Below are 13,420 nucleotides of genomic sequence, written 5' to 3'. Positions count from 1 at the left end.
CAGGGAAGGGTGTCTCAGGGCCCAACAGGGAGAGATGGGGAAGGGGCTGTTAGATAAAGCCGAGTGGGAAGAGGTGTGTGAGGTGGAGGCCAAGGAGAGGTCGTTTTTGAGCCCTGGGTGGCTCCAAGTGCAGTGCCTCCTAGAGCTGAGGAAACGGAGGCTGCAGATAAGCCAGGACCCTGCCCTGCAGCCCCAAGCAGCCTCAGTCTCCTTCTCTGTCAAGGCGGGGGAGTGGCCAGGGTGCCTGCTCCCCAGTCCAGATGCCAGGCGGGGTCTGGGGGCCAGCCGGAGCCCCCAAGGAAACATCTGCACATTCCAGACGCATGTGGTCAGCAGTGGAGGCGAGCACCAGGCCCCAGCCCAGCACCCCACCCGGCGCTGGCCGCCACGCTGGAAACAGGGCTTGGGGGGGAATGGGCTCCGGAGAGGCCGCCTGCAGATGTTACGTAACCACTCTGCCCGAGCCAGCAGCTGCCTCCTCCCTCTGGCAGGACAGGACAGAGCTGCGGCAGAAGGCCCCCCACTCCCCATCCGAGGCCTAGGGCTCCTGCTTCCCGCTCTCGCTGGGCTTCCAGAAATGCAGCCTCAGCTGCCCTGTCCTCTCCATGGAGGCCCCAGGGCTCCAGGGAAACAGGCTTCCCTCAGCCCAGCCACGGGGGACCCCCAACACATCCCCTCAGGAGCCAGGTTGAGGCAGAAGGGATGAGAGGCCACAGGCTGGTCCCGGTGCCCTGGGACCCCACAGGCTGGTCCAGACCCCACCCACATGCTCGGCTCCCAGTGCCCCCACTCGACGCCGCGGTAACGGCTCCTTTTGGCAGTGGGACGGGGTGGGTCAGTTTGAGTCTAGTAACCTCACTCTGTCTTCATTCCCTTCTATTTATGGTGAGAGAGGCTGGCTTCCAGGGGCGGAAATGATGATGTTTAAATTAATGAATTCAAGTTTTGGAGAGAGAGCCGATCTGAAGAAAAACATGCGGAGAGGGTGAGCTGCAGGGGTGGGCAGGGGGCAGGCTCTTGGCGCAAGGGCATGGAGGGGCCAGCCCGAGCCACCCACCCCCATCTGGCGCCAAACTAGGGCCCAGAAGGGGGGTCTGGACCTCAAAGACAGGGAAAGGCCTGCGAGAGCCCCCTGGCGCCTTGTCCCAGGGCGTCGGAATAGGAGGTGGCCTGTGTTTCCCTGAGCATGTTATGGGCTCCCTCACCTGGCGTGGCCATCCCACGACTGAACCATCACCAGGATGAGACACAGGCGTCTGGTGTGGTGACATCCCCTGCCCAGGAAACCCCTGGAACTACAGGCCAGGACAAGGAAGGGAGCCCCGAAGAGGGGCCTTCCCAGATCAGCCTACAAAGAGGCAGCCACCGTCAGGGCATTAATAAGACTGGGGGCAGGGGGTGGCGAAGGGCTAAGAGGGGACCCTCCCAGGAGAGGGCCCAGCTTGCCCCTCCACCTGCAGCTGGGGATTTGGGGCCACTCTTCAGGGCAAGGGGAGGAAAAGGACCAGTACCCATGGACACTGGCGCCCATGTGCTGCCTTCAGCTGGGATGTCCCTCTGCACTCTGGCCCGTCACAGTCAGCCAGGGCAGGGGCTGCGCCGACCCCTTCTACAGATGGAAACGCTGAGGCTCCAGGAGGCTGCCCTCCTCACCCTGTGGTCGCTCCCAAGAGTCCGAACAGTGAGGGACAAAGGTAGCTGGGGCTCTCCCCATCCTGGCCTGGGAGCCGGCACATGGCCTCCAGAATTCCAGGGGCAGAAGCATCATCCAGCGTGGCCAGCAATCCCGTCACCCAGTCAGCCGCTGGGCACGGCCACTGGGCTATAGGGCTCAGTTTAGAGGTGCAGGATCTGGAGGCCCCGGGTGCTTTTAGCCTTGCCCAGAGCACTGGCCCTCATTCCTCGCCTCAGCCAAAAGGCAAGGCTGGCTTCTGCCCCGCCTCAGGACAGAGCCCTTTCCAGGGCAGCCCCATAGGATCCAAGAGTGGACTCCAGGCCTGCTAGAACTGGGGACACACTTTGCCAGGCCTGGGCCCATGGGCACCTCAGAGGGAGAAAGAGCCCTGCCCACTGTGGTCCCCAAACGTAGCCCCCTCCCTGGCATGGGCGGCTGGGTACCACTGGGCCCTTCGGCAGAGACAGCTGCCAAGCCATAAAGAACGAGGTGTTCCGGGAAGAAAGGACGTGAGCCGCATTTTCCAGCTGCGATTGCCCGACAGCGAGACTGCAGGCACGTGGCCTGGCCAGCCAGCACGGAGGGTGAGCCCCAGCGCACCCATCCCAGGCGGCGGCCGCCACCCCAGACAGCGCGGCCGGAGCAGGGTGTTTTCATTCCAGCACTCGGTGGGCTGGGCCCGGCTGGGTTCCCGTTGTGGCGCTGGCCACCGCAGAGTGTTCCGGAAAGGAAAATGTGTGTCTCATCCAAAATGGCTTCCTCACTTGAAACCAAACCCCAGCCGGGGTCCCCCTCGGGAGCCAGGGTCCCCACACACCCACCTACATGGCACAGGCCCCCCGGGTGGGGGGCGAAGGTGGCGGCACCGCCACCCGACCAGCTGTCACAAGATGGCAGAGCAGCCGGAGAGGAGCCCGAACCTAACCTCTGAGGCAGAAGCCACAGGACGGGCCTGCAGAGATCTGGGAAAGGGAGACCGAGTCTGCGCACGCTGGGCACACCTGACCCGAAAGCGCCTGCACCAGTCAGCTCCTCAAGGGCCAACTCGAGGGCTGCAGTGAGCGGGGCAGCCACGGGGAGCACTGAGCAGCTCGAGTGTGCGCAGATTCCAATGGTGCCTCATCAGCTCAGGGCACAGAACAAGGTGTACACGAGAGCTCACAGTGCGGTTTATGCCTCATAACTTCACCATGTTACACATCCACACATGAAGGCATCGAACACACAAATGCATAAAACAGATAAAAACACAAGAGAAACATGCGAGGTATGATACATCCCAACAGCCACCTGGCTTTGCGTTGAAGTCACCTCTGAGGCCAGACCAGAGGAGGCAGGAAGGCTTCTGAACATGGGGCCTCCTGGACTGGGTGCCAAGGGGTGTGTAGGAGCCTGCCTGCCCAAGGCTAATCTGTGCGTTTCCCATCTGCTGCAGCATTTGGTCTGAGCAACACAGTCACGGGCACATGTGCTCCAGCTCAGGGGCACCTCTCCTCAGGCTTTTTGTCTGCTCTGTGGCAGGGCAGGTCCTAGGGGCCCAACTCCTGCCAATGCTTGGGTATAAGGTAATGGGCTCTGAGAACACAGAGAAGGGACAGGGGGGCCACTCTGACAACAGTTATGATTATCGTGGCCACCATCAACTGAGTCCCGTGGGTGCACCATACACCCTCACCTCTGACGCCCCACAACCACATAAGGTTCATCCACTCATGGTACCCATTTTGCAGGTGAGGCAACTGAAACTCAGAGAGGCCGAGTGACTCAGCCAAGGTCATACAGGAAGCGGAGGAGCTGGGATGTGAACCAGGTCTGACCCAGAGCCTAAGTCCCCTACTCCTGTGTTCCTTGCCTCCCTCCTGGAACCAAATAGAAAGTCAGTGGGGAGGACCAGAGCCCGGACAGCCAAGGGAATTTCAAGGAGGGAGCTGGTGGGAAGGGCTGGGGAGGGCAGGCCCAGGCAAGCAGCTGGGGCCTGAGTCCAGAGCCCACCTGGTCCCATTCAAACATAACCCAGACCCACTCAGGGATGCCCCCACCGCCACCTCTGTCTGCTGACGAAGCAGGTCACTGGTGCTGTACCCCAGGCCCCCGAATGCAGTTCCAGGGATATGTCCCAGAGCGTGCTGATGAAATCACCTCTCTGCCACAACCTACCAGCCACGTGACCCTAGGAAGTGACTCAACCTCTGGGAGCCTCAGTTTCCTGGTCTGTAAAATGGAACCAAGTGTGGTTCTAACCCAACTGCATTGGGGCAACACATCACAAGAAAAGGGCTCAGCAGAGAGTCCCCACTCATGGCAACCGTGGAGAAGACAAGGCGGCTGCAGAAGTGGGGTGCACCCCTGGGATATTTTCTTCAGAGATTTGTTTTATAATTCACATACTATAAAGCTCACCCTTCTAAAGTTTACAATTCAGTGGTTTTTAGTATATTCTCAAGGTTGTGCAACCACCACCACCATCTAATTCCAGAACATCTTCATCCCCCAAAACAGAAACCCCACAATGCTTGGCCACCATCCCCCACCCCCATCCCCCATCCCAGCTGTAGACACTAGTCTGCTTGTGCCTACATGGATTGGCCTGTTCTGGACATTTTTTATCAGTGCAATCATGCAACATGTGGCTTTTTGTGTCTGGCTTCCTTCACTGAACATGTTTTCAAGGCTCATCCACCCTGTAGCATGTATCAGTACTTCATTCTTTTTCATGGCTGAATAATATTTCATGAACAGACCACATTCTGTGTATCTATTCATCTCTTGATAGACACTTGAGTTGTTTCCACCTTACAGGTACTATGAATAATGCTGCTACGGGCACTTGTGTACAAGTTTTTGTGTGGACGTAGGTTTCGTGTCTCTTGGGTGTACATACACCTGAGAGGAGAATGGCTGGGCCCTATGCTAACTCTATGCTTAGCTTAATCTTCTGAGGAGCTGCCATACTGTTTTCCAAAATGCTGCCCCATCCTACATCCCCACCAGCCGTGCACGAGGATTCCAATTTCCCCACGTTCTCACCAACACTCCTTATTGTCTGTCTTTTGGTGACAGCCATCCCAGTGGGTATGAAATGGTATCTCACTGTAATTTTGATTTGCGTTTCCCTGAAAGCTAGACACTGAGCATCTCTTCATGTGCTTATTGGTCATCTGTGTATCTCCTTTGGAGATTGAACTGTTCAGATCCTTTGCCCATTTTTTTAGCATTGAGTCATAAAGGTTTTTATGTATTCTAGCTACAAGTCCTTCATCAGATAGATGGTTTGCATGTTTTCCCCACCCTGCAGTCGTTTTGCAGGTGTGTTCACCCTCCTGGATGGTGGCTGTCCTCACTGCTCCCAGCTACTGCCTGGCTCCTGAGGGTTACTGGCACTGGAAATGCTCTGGTGTTGGTCCCTTCGTGTCCCCAGGTGTCACAGATGAAGCTGAAGCCTTCCCATTCACCTGCCTGACCTGCCAGGGGACCTTACAGAAGGCAGTGTGTGCCCTCTTGTCCACAGTTCAGACAAATCTGCAGTCTGTGTCTTACCACAAAACTAATGTTACATGTGCACTTAGTCTGCATTTCCAAGTGCCAGCTATCATATGCAGCTCAGGTAATGTGAGGGTGAGACCAGCTGAGTACGCAGGACACCCAGGGCCTCCTGAAACCCACTGTCTCCACGCCCCAGCTAGTGTTCTTTCTAGAAGATGCCAATCATGACGCTTCTCTCCTGGGTCCCTCAATGCTGCCCCCCTGCTCTCTCGATAGAGGCCCCACCGCCCGCCCCTCCATCACCTGGCACCTCTGAGACTCTACCAGGCTGTCCCCTCTATCTGGGACGCTCTCTCCCAGCCCCTGCATGACTCCTGCGTGAGCACTGAGTCTTGGCTTCAATGTCACCTACACTGGGGATCCTTCCAGGGAGCCCCTCCAAAATGGCCTCCTCCTTATCATCTGTCTTTTGGTTTAACACTAGCTCTGCTGTCATAAAAGCCTCAGAGACGTGGGCCTTGAAGACCCCTGGCACAGGGCCAGGAACACAGCAGCCAGGCCCTCCCTCTGGTGAGGGCCCAGAGACAGGGCCCTCCGCTGCCCCGCCAGCCCTCAAGGCAGCCATGTGCATGACACCTGCAATTTAACACGTTACACACACGCCAGGCCCACGCCAAGCCCAGGGGTCTACTCCCTGATGTCCATCTTCCCTCACACCCATGTCCTGTGCAGGCCCCAGGGGCTGAGTCGCCCAGAGATTCCCCTATTATTTAGGGGCACAGGTGAGGAAGGGCGAGGCCCTGGGTGCCCCCAGCCAATGGAAGACCCTAAGGCCCCAATATTTTAATCAGCAAACCAAGTGCCTATTGAGTCCCTGCTCTGAGCCTAGTCCTAGACCCAAACATTCACAAGACAGTACGAGGCCCACTTTGGGCCCCTGGCCAAAATTAGCAGCTCACATCACCTGAAAAGCTGTCAGCCAAAAGCAACCACACCTGAAAATGACTGACAGCACCTGGAGCAGTGCTGTCACATCTAGAACTCTCTATGCCGTCCCGTCCAACATGGTAGCCCGCTGGCTCTGTGGCTCGAGCACTTGAAATGTGGTTCACCATACAACACAGCTCTGGACCCGACCATCACTGTACAGGAAGAACACCAAGGGCAGAGGGACACACAGAGACACAATCCAAAAGAAGGTGCCGTCGGAGCCGGTTTCTTCAATAAATCGCACAAGAGGAAACAGATGGAAGGAAAGCCTACACATCCACAGAGATTTAAAGGACATCAACTAACCGCACTGCCACTGTGTGGACCTTATTTGGGTCCTAATTCAATCTACTAAAAAAACTGAGACAACCACAAATTTGAACACACTGGACATGCAAAGTGATCAGGGTATTATGCACTGTTTTAGGTGTGATCGAGGTGTCACCATACATTCCAAAATGCTTACAGATCAAAAGTAGGATGGCTGGAATTTGCTTCCAAAATGGGTTGGGGTGGGGTGGAGGTGTGGAGGGGTAGGCCAGGCCACCGGGCAGTGGGTCCATGAGGTTCATCACACTATTCCTCCCACTTTTGTGTATGTTCAAACTCTCCAGGATAAAAGCTTTAAAAATAGGAGAGCAACAACATTTTACTGAGTAACGTCATCTTCTTCAGGCTGTCATCTCCCAGCAGCATCACTTAACCCAAGAAAGGCTGCGGTCTCAGACTCCTGGGCTATCCTGCATGCCGAGGCCCAGGGGCCCCGAATCCCCCACCAGCCAGCCCCTGTCCTCCCACCCAAGTCTGGACACAGCTGTCCTGCCACACCTCAGGCTGGCCAAGGAGTCTCAAATGGAGGCGTGGCTGCGAGACACTGATGACAGAGACGCCAGGCCTGAGCCCGCTAGAGGAGGCTGCTGGTGAAACCCAGGAGGCAGGGGTACTGGGGCCCCTGGACACGCACACCCTCACCCGGGAGGCTCCCTGGCATCTCTGAGCTCAGCCCTGCTCCCTTGGAGAAGAGAAGCCTCACCCACCTCCTGCTCCCTGAGGAGGGGGTTTGCAGGGTGGACAGGCAGAATGGCTGGGGCAGCCCACAGAGCACAGATGGTGGCCTGAGGGACTGGGGTGAGGGGGCCTTAACATTTGCACCCAAGGGCCCAGTTTACCATTTTGCACCCAGTCCTCTGGAAATCTCCCAGAGGCAGCTTCAGAGTGTCAACAAGAACATGAAGTCTCCTCTATTCCCCATCCCCCTCCTCCCAGAGTCCCATCATCACATGCTGCAGGATCAGCAACCCTGGGAATCCTGCTGGCTCAGGCCAGGCCACCAGCTCCCTGGACCTCCAAAACCCAAGACCAGAGCCTAAGGGGACACATGCAAGGCAACAGGCTCAGGCTCCGCTGCTATGCCTGGGAGCCTGCACCCTGCTGCGGGCCCCTGGCCAAGCTACCAGTGCCGTTTATTTCCTGGACAGCTCCTGGACGCCAAAACGCCGCCAGGTGATGAGGAAGCGGGAATAACCAGCAGGAGCTGGGGCCTGACCCCCCAGCAGCTCTCAGCCCACGAGAGATGTATGTAACCTTACTCACAGCATTGAGAAACAAGGAGTGGCGTGGATCCAAAACGACTGTGTAGGCACTGGCTCCAGGCCAGAAGCCCACCTCCACAGAGACAGCCGTGATGGCAAACACTTAAGCTGGCAGGGAGCAAGATGACAGCGTGGCCCCATGGCTCCCAGCCGCTGCCCCTGGAGAACCTGGTTGCCCCCAGCCCCCAGCCCCAACCCCCAGCAAAGCCCCAAGGAGGACCCATCCAGGAAAAGCACCCACCCCTGCCCCACCCGCCAACATCCAAACTCGTCTGAACACTGGCCATGAGGGTCCTCCTCATAAAAGGTGGCCACACACTGGAGTCACCCAGGGAACATTACAAAACCAAATCCCAGGTTTAATAAGCCTGGGGATGTTAAACCCCCACCAAGGGATTCCAGCATGCAGCCAGGGAGTGATGGAGTCCTGGCTTAGGTGTCTGCAAGTACCCAAACGGGGCCGGAGGGATGTGGATAAGCAGGCCCTGAGCCTGTCCCCATCTCTGGGGACAACCATCTGAAAATCTCAGTCCCCTGAATCCCTTTCAATCCAACCCTCCTCACAGTCAAACCCTGCCTCTGCCATGTACTGGCTGTTACTTGCTACTTGTGCTTGGACAAATCACATCACCATCACCTCTGGGCTGTTTTCTCATCTGTAAAATGGGCATCTTCACTGTACCTCACCTCAGAGGATTAGGATGAGGGTTATGTGTGACAGTTCACAACCAGAGCTTGGCACAGGTCCGGGCTGGAGGCAAGCTCTCCATAAAGACTGCCTGTTATTATTTCTGCCAAAATGCAAACCTGACAATTGCTTTTCAGCGTTTTAAACCCCTTCATGGGCATGCTACCCCCCTACTGTTCCCAGGATAACATCAGAACGCTAAACTGCACAAATGAGGCCCTTCATGACGCCAGCCCACCACCCATCCTGCTCCCACTCCCTCACACTACCCCTTCCCCCCACAGCTGCCACACTGGAGGTGTACCCCTACACCCACGTTCGACCAAGTCCAGCCTCCAGTCCTTTGCACACATGGTTCTCTCCTCCCTTCCCCTAAACCCACCTTCCTACCCCTCAAATAACAGGCCAATTCTTACACATCCATCAAATTCTTGTCCACCCCCTCCGGAGAGCCTTCCCTGTCATCCCAGATAGAGCTCTCCACCTCCTAGCTTCCTACTCCTGGGCTCCCAAGTGCTGGGTATGCCCCCAGGCCAAGCTGCATCCTATTAAGCTCTAATTAGAGTTTAAGTGTTTTTCAGAGACCTTCCCGCCCCGCCTCCGCACGATGCTACAGGCCCCCAGTCAGCTGGCGTTAGCGGAGCCCCACCGGGTTGTGCGATGTCTCTGCCTGCACAGAATCCGGTATTTTCCTATTTCCCTCTGGCTGAGGCCAGGCGGGCTGAGAGCCGGCCCCGGTCCCAGGTTTTCCTTATTTAGTCGGGCCGACCTCACTGCGCTGGAGCCTCGCCCTGGGAGAGGCCTGGCCCGCACTCCGTTTCCCCTTCTAGAGGCCGGGGACGCGCCCACGCCCTGTGAGGCCCGCCAGGCCGGCGGCCTGCCCGGCCGGCCTCTCCCCGAAGGGTGCAGGCGCCCCGCGCCCCGCCGGGCCCCGGCAGCCGCCAGTCCTTGCGCCCGCCGGGCGCCATGGCAACCGCCCGGCCCGCGTTGCGGGCGGCGGGTTACTCACAGCGCTGTGGCGTCCGCGGGGATGCGCAGCGCGGGCCCGAGCGTCCGCAGTCCGCGGCCGGAGCAGTTGACGCGGCAGGCGGCGCCGGGCGCCGGGCCGCAGAGGCAGGGGGGCGCGCACGGTCCGCAGCCGCGCCCGGGGACCCCCGCCAGCGCCCCGAGCCACAGGCCCAGGCCCAAGGCGAGCGCCAGGCGGGCGGGCGCGGCGGGCGGCATCGTCAGGGCAGTGCAAGCATGGCCCCGGCCCGGTCCCGAGGCCCCGAGCCCGCCCGGCCTCGGAGGCCTCGGCTCAGGGTGGGCCCGCGCACGGCATGGCTGGGCGCGGGAGGGGGATCTGGCGGCGGCGCGGCCGCGGCCTGTCTGCCTGCGCGACGCCCGCTCGGCACTCTGGCCCGGTTCTGAGTCCGCAGCCGTCCGCTCGCGCGCTGGCGCTGCAGTGCGGGCCGGCCGTCGGCTCCTCCTCCTCCCGGCGCGGCGCGGGGCGGGGCTCCCTTAGGCACCGCCCCCTGCTCCGCCCTGTTGGGCGCGGCGAGGGGCGAGCGCCAGGGCGGGTCGCCCCAAGGCTCCGCCCTTCGCTCTGCAGCTTGGGGGCCTGCGGGGCGGGGCTAGATGGGCGGGGCGCCTGGAGCTCCTCCCTTCGCACAAGCAGTGGGCCGGGCCTCGGGCTCTGCTCCCCAGGGAGGGCAGTCTAGGTCTGCGCTCTTCCCCCTCCCCGCCGCGTGCGCCCCTCCCAGACCTCACTCAGCGCCCGAGCAGTCACAACACTGAAAACACCAGCCGGGACCTCCGAGCGCCCGTTACGCGCGCTCATCCACTCCCAGCGCCTCTGTCCCTCTCCGCCACGGCGGTTTCCAGAACGCCTGGCACACAGTAGGCACTCAATAAATGCGCATCGCCTCCTCTCGTGGAGTTACCAGGGCGCCGGCGAGGAGTGGCGGCTAGCTCTCGCTGTCACGGTGGTGACGCCCAAGTTGGGCCTCACCTGGGCGGTGAAGTTCAGCCTCCCGGCCTCCCGCCGGCCGCTGGGCATAGGCTGCGCTCTGCGAGCCAGGAAGCCCACGTCCTCCCGCTCCGGCCGCAGTTTGCCCGCTCTTTCTGTTCACGGCGCAATGTACTCTGTGCTGTGACTCTGCCAAGGGAGATTTTGTTTCTCTGTGTGCGCAGGATTTAATTACGAAACTAACGCAGGTGGTGGGAAGAATCCAAGCCGAACAACATGGATGAACCCTGAAAACATGCTAGAAGCTAGACAAAAAGGACCACATATTATATGATTCCCTTTATTTAAAAATGTCCAAAACAGGGGCTTCACTGGTGGCGCAGTGGTTGAGAGTCCGCCTGCCGATGCAGGGGACACGGGTTCGTGCGCCGGTCCGGGAAGATCCCACATGCCGCGGAGCTGCTGGGCCCGTGAGCTATGGCCGCAGAGCCTGCGCGTCCGGAGACTGTGCTCCGCAACGGGAGAGGCCACAACAGTGAGAGGCCCGCGTACCAAAAAAAAAAAAAAAGTCCAAAACAGGCAAATCCATAAAGACAAGAAGTAGATTAGTGGCTCCTGGGGCTGGAGGGAGGGGGAATGGGTAGTGACTGCTAATGGGTGTGGGGTTCCTTTTGGGGATGATGAGAACCTTCTGGAATTAGATAGTGGTGATGACTGCACAGCCTTGTGCAGTGTACAGGCTAAATCACTGTGCAGTGTACTAAAATCACTGAATTGTGCTTCCTAAAAGGATGAATTTTACGGTATGTGAATTATATCTCAACTTTTAAAATAATGAAGAAATAATAAAATTGTTTGACCATTGGGCCACGAGTGGATACCTGACCCACCCTGGTCAGATGAGTCCCTCCTCCAGAGCCTGGACAGAGTGGTCACAGGGAGGAGGTCACCAGACCCCCATGTGAGCAAGGCCTCTGTACCACTGTCTGGAGACTTGGTGTCAGGCCTCATCCTGAGACTTCCCAGCTTCCTCTCTGTGCTCTGTCTCTGCTTAAGCTAGCTGGAAACCTCAACTAAACCCACAGGTGCTGGGCCCATGTCCTGCTGCCACTTGCTGGGGGAGTCCAGGCAGGACCACTGTGGGGCACACTGAAGCTCTGCTATTCACCTGGGCATGAAGCAGCACCCAGATGCCTGCCTTTCTCATCTGGGTAATGAGAATAGTAAACCTACGTTTTAGGGCTGGGGGAAAATCACAACAGCTCAGAGCCAGCTCCCAGGAAAGACCCAAAGAAGAAAAGGTCCCCAGCACAGGCACAGGCCAGGGATGAACAGGGAATAGCCTGCCATGTCTCACAGGTCAAACAACCCAGGAGCAGACAGAGGATCTCCAGCCTGTGGCCTGGGGTAGGGGAAGGGGATGGTCCTGCTCCAGCAGCTGTGGTCCATTCTCAAGACTCAGTTCTCACAACGCACTTTGTCTCCAAATCAGTATCTTGGAGCAGTTTGGGGGAGTGACTTAAGTTAGACATGAGGAGGAACTTCCATCCTAACAGGGAGGGATTGTGAAATCTGCAAACCTTTTGGGACTCATGAACCTTTTTACACAGAATCACAGAGGGAGTGCTTGGGAACCCAGTTTGGAAACACTGGCATGGGGGCTAAGCCAAGGTGGGGTTGATGGGATGAGACAAGGGGAGGGGGAAGGAGCAGGAGGCCCAAGTGGGAAACAGTCTCAGGACTGGTTGTGGGAGAAGTGGGAGGAGGAGGAGGCTCAAATGATGCCCTGCCTGGAGGTTGGGAGCCAGAATGGGTGGAGAAACTGTTTGCTGGGGGAAAATGGGGGATGGGAGGATGTCCCAGGGAAGGAGAGATGTGGAGGGAAAGGTGAGGATGGGGTTCTGGACAGATGGTGCTGGGGCCACTTGAGAAGGTACCCAGAGCGTAGCTGGAAGTGGGGTGTGAAGCTGGAAGGGGGTTGGTGAGCGCACCTAGGACAGGTGGAAAAATCCAGAGGCAGGGAACCCCAACCTAGAGTTGGGGAGGAGGGAGACCTTAAGGGGAGTCTAAGTGAGACAGCCAGAGAAGTAGAAGGAAACTGAGGCACAGTGTATGGAAGTTGAGGGAACAGCTACAGGGGAGAAGTCAACAGGGGCTTGGGCTACAGGAACAGAGCAGGGCTGGGCAGGCGCAGCTGAGAGTCCCTCCCTGATCCCCCCACATACTGCACAGGCCCACATGTACCTCCACTTGGGGCTTCCAGAACTCTCTACAGCCTCACACCACCTGGACTTTCCCCATGTTCTTTCCTTTGCTTGGAATGCTTTTCCATCCCACCCCATGCAGACTCAGCTGAGGTGCCTCCTCCTCCAGGAAGCCTCCCCAGCCCCCATCTCATGCTCATTCACATCACACAGCCATTCAGGGGACACATTTTTGAGCTATCTACTGCAAACCAAACATTTGTCCCCCAGTTTGTCAATACCCCTACTGGACAGCACTCCTCAGGGTCAACCTGTGCCTCCACCCTGCCATGTTGCTGCACGAAACTGAAGGCATGGTGTTCACCAGTGACCTTTACTGAGGGCACGTTGAGTGGAGGGGCTGGTAGGAAGACATATGCCAGCAGGTTGGTAGTAAGTGAGGGGGTGTAGACATGGCTTGTTTCACTGTTTCTAGAAGATTAGACATGAAAGAAAAGAGTCAAGGGACAAGAGAGGGACACAGAGCAATGGCAAAAGTTTTTTATTTTTTTAAATATATTTTTAAAAATATTTTTATTTATGTATTTATTTGGCTGCGCCGGGTCTTAGCTGTGGCATGCGAACTCTTAGTTGCAGCATGTGGGAGCTAGTTCCCTGACCAGGGATTGAACCCAGAGCCCGCTGCATTGGGAGAGTGGAGTCTTAGCCACTGGACCACCAGGGAAGTCCCGAAAGTTTTTTAACATGGGAGAGACTTGAACCACTTTCCAGGCTAAGGGAAGAGTGTCAACAGAGAGGGAGAAGCAGACCACAGAGAAAGAAAAAGACTGTGTGCACAGG

At 57.8% G+C, this 13,420-nt stretch overlaps 1 protein-coding gene across 8 annotated transcripts in view; it reads right to left on the bottom strand.

Annotated features, from left to right (window-relative positions):
* PKD1 (polycystin 1, transient receptor potential channel interacting) overlaps window positions 1-9,879 on the bottom strand; it is a 47,419-nt gene extending 37,540 nt beyond the window's left edge. For 6 of the 8 annotated variants that reach the window (XM_033839620.2, XM_033839624.2, XM_073792430.1 and 3 more), the window contains exon 1: window positions 9,438-9,874. In XM_033839620.2, coding sequence (XP_033695511.1) covers window positions 9,438-9,652 — 215 coding nt within the window. In that variant the 5' untranslated portion in view covers window positions 9,653-9,874. Of the gene's footprint in view, window positions 1-9,437 lie in introns of all 8 variants that reach the window. The other 2 variants (XR_012326144.1, XM_073792432.1) reach the window with 2 other exon arrangements.
* Between the last annotated feature and the right edge of the window lie 3,541 nt (window positions 9,880-13,420).

The sequence above is a fragment of the Tursiops truncatus genome, chromosome 15 (assembly GCF_011762595.2).
Source record: "Tursiops truncatus isolate mTurTru1 chromosome 15, mTurTru1.mat.Y, whole genome shotgun sequence".
Classification (NCBI taxonomy): Eukaryota; Metazoa; Chordata; class Mammalia; order Artiodactyla; family Delphinidae; genus Tursiops; species Tursiops truncatus.
Note: the sequence above shows the minus strand (reverse complement) of the source record. Positions and strands in the feature narration are given on the sequence as shown.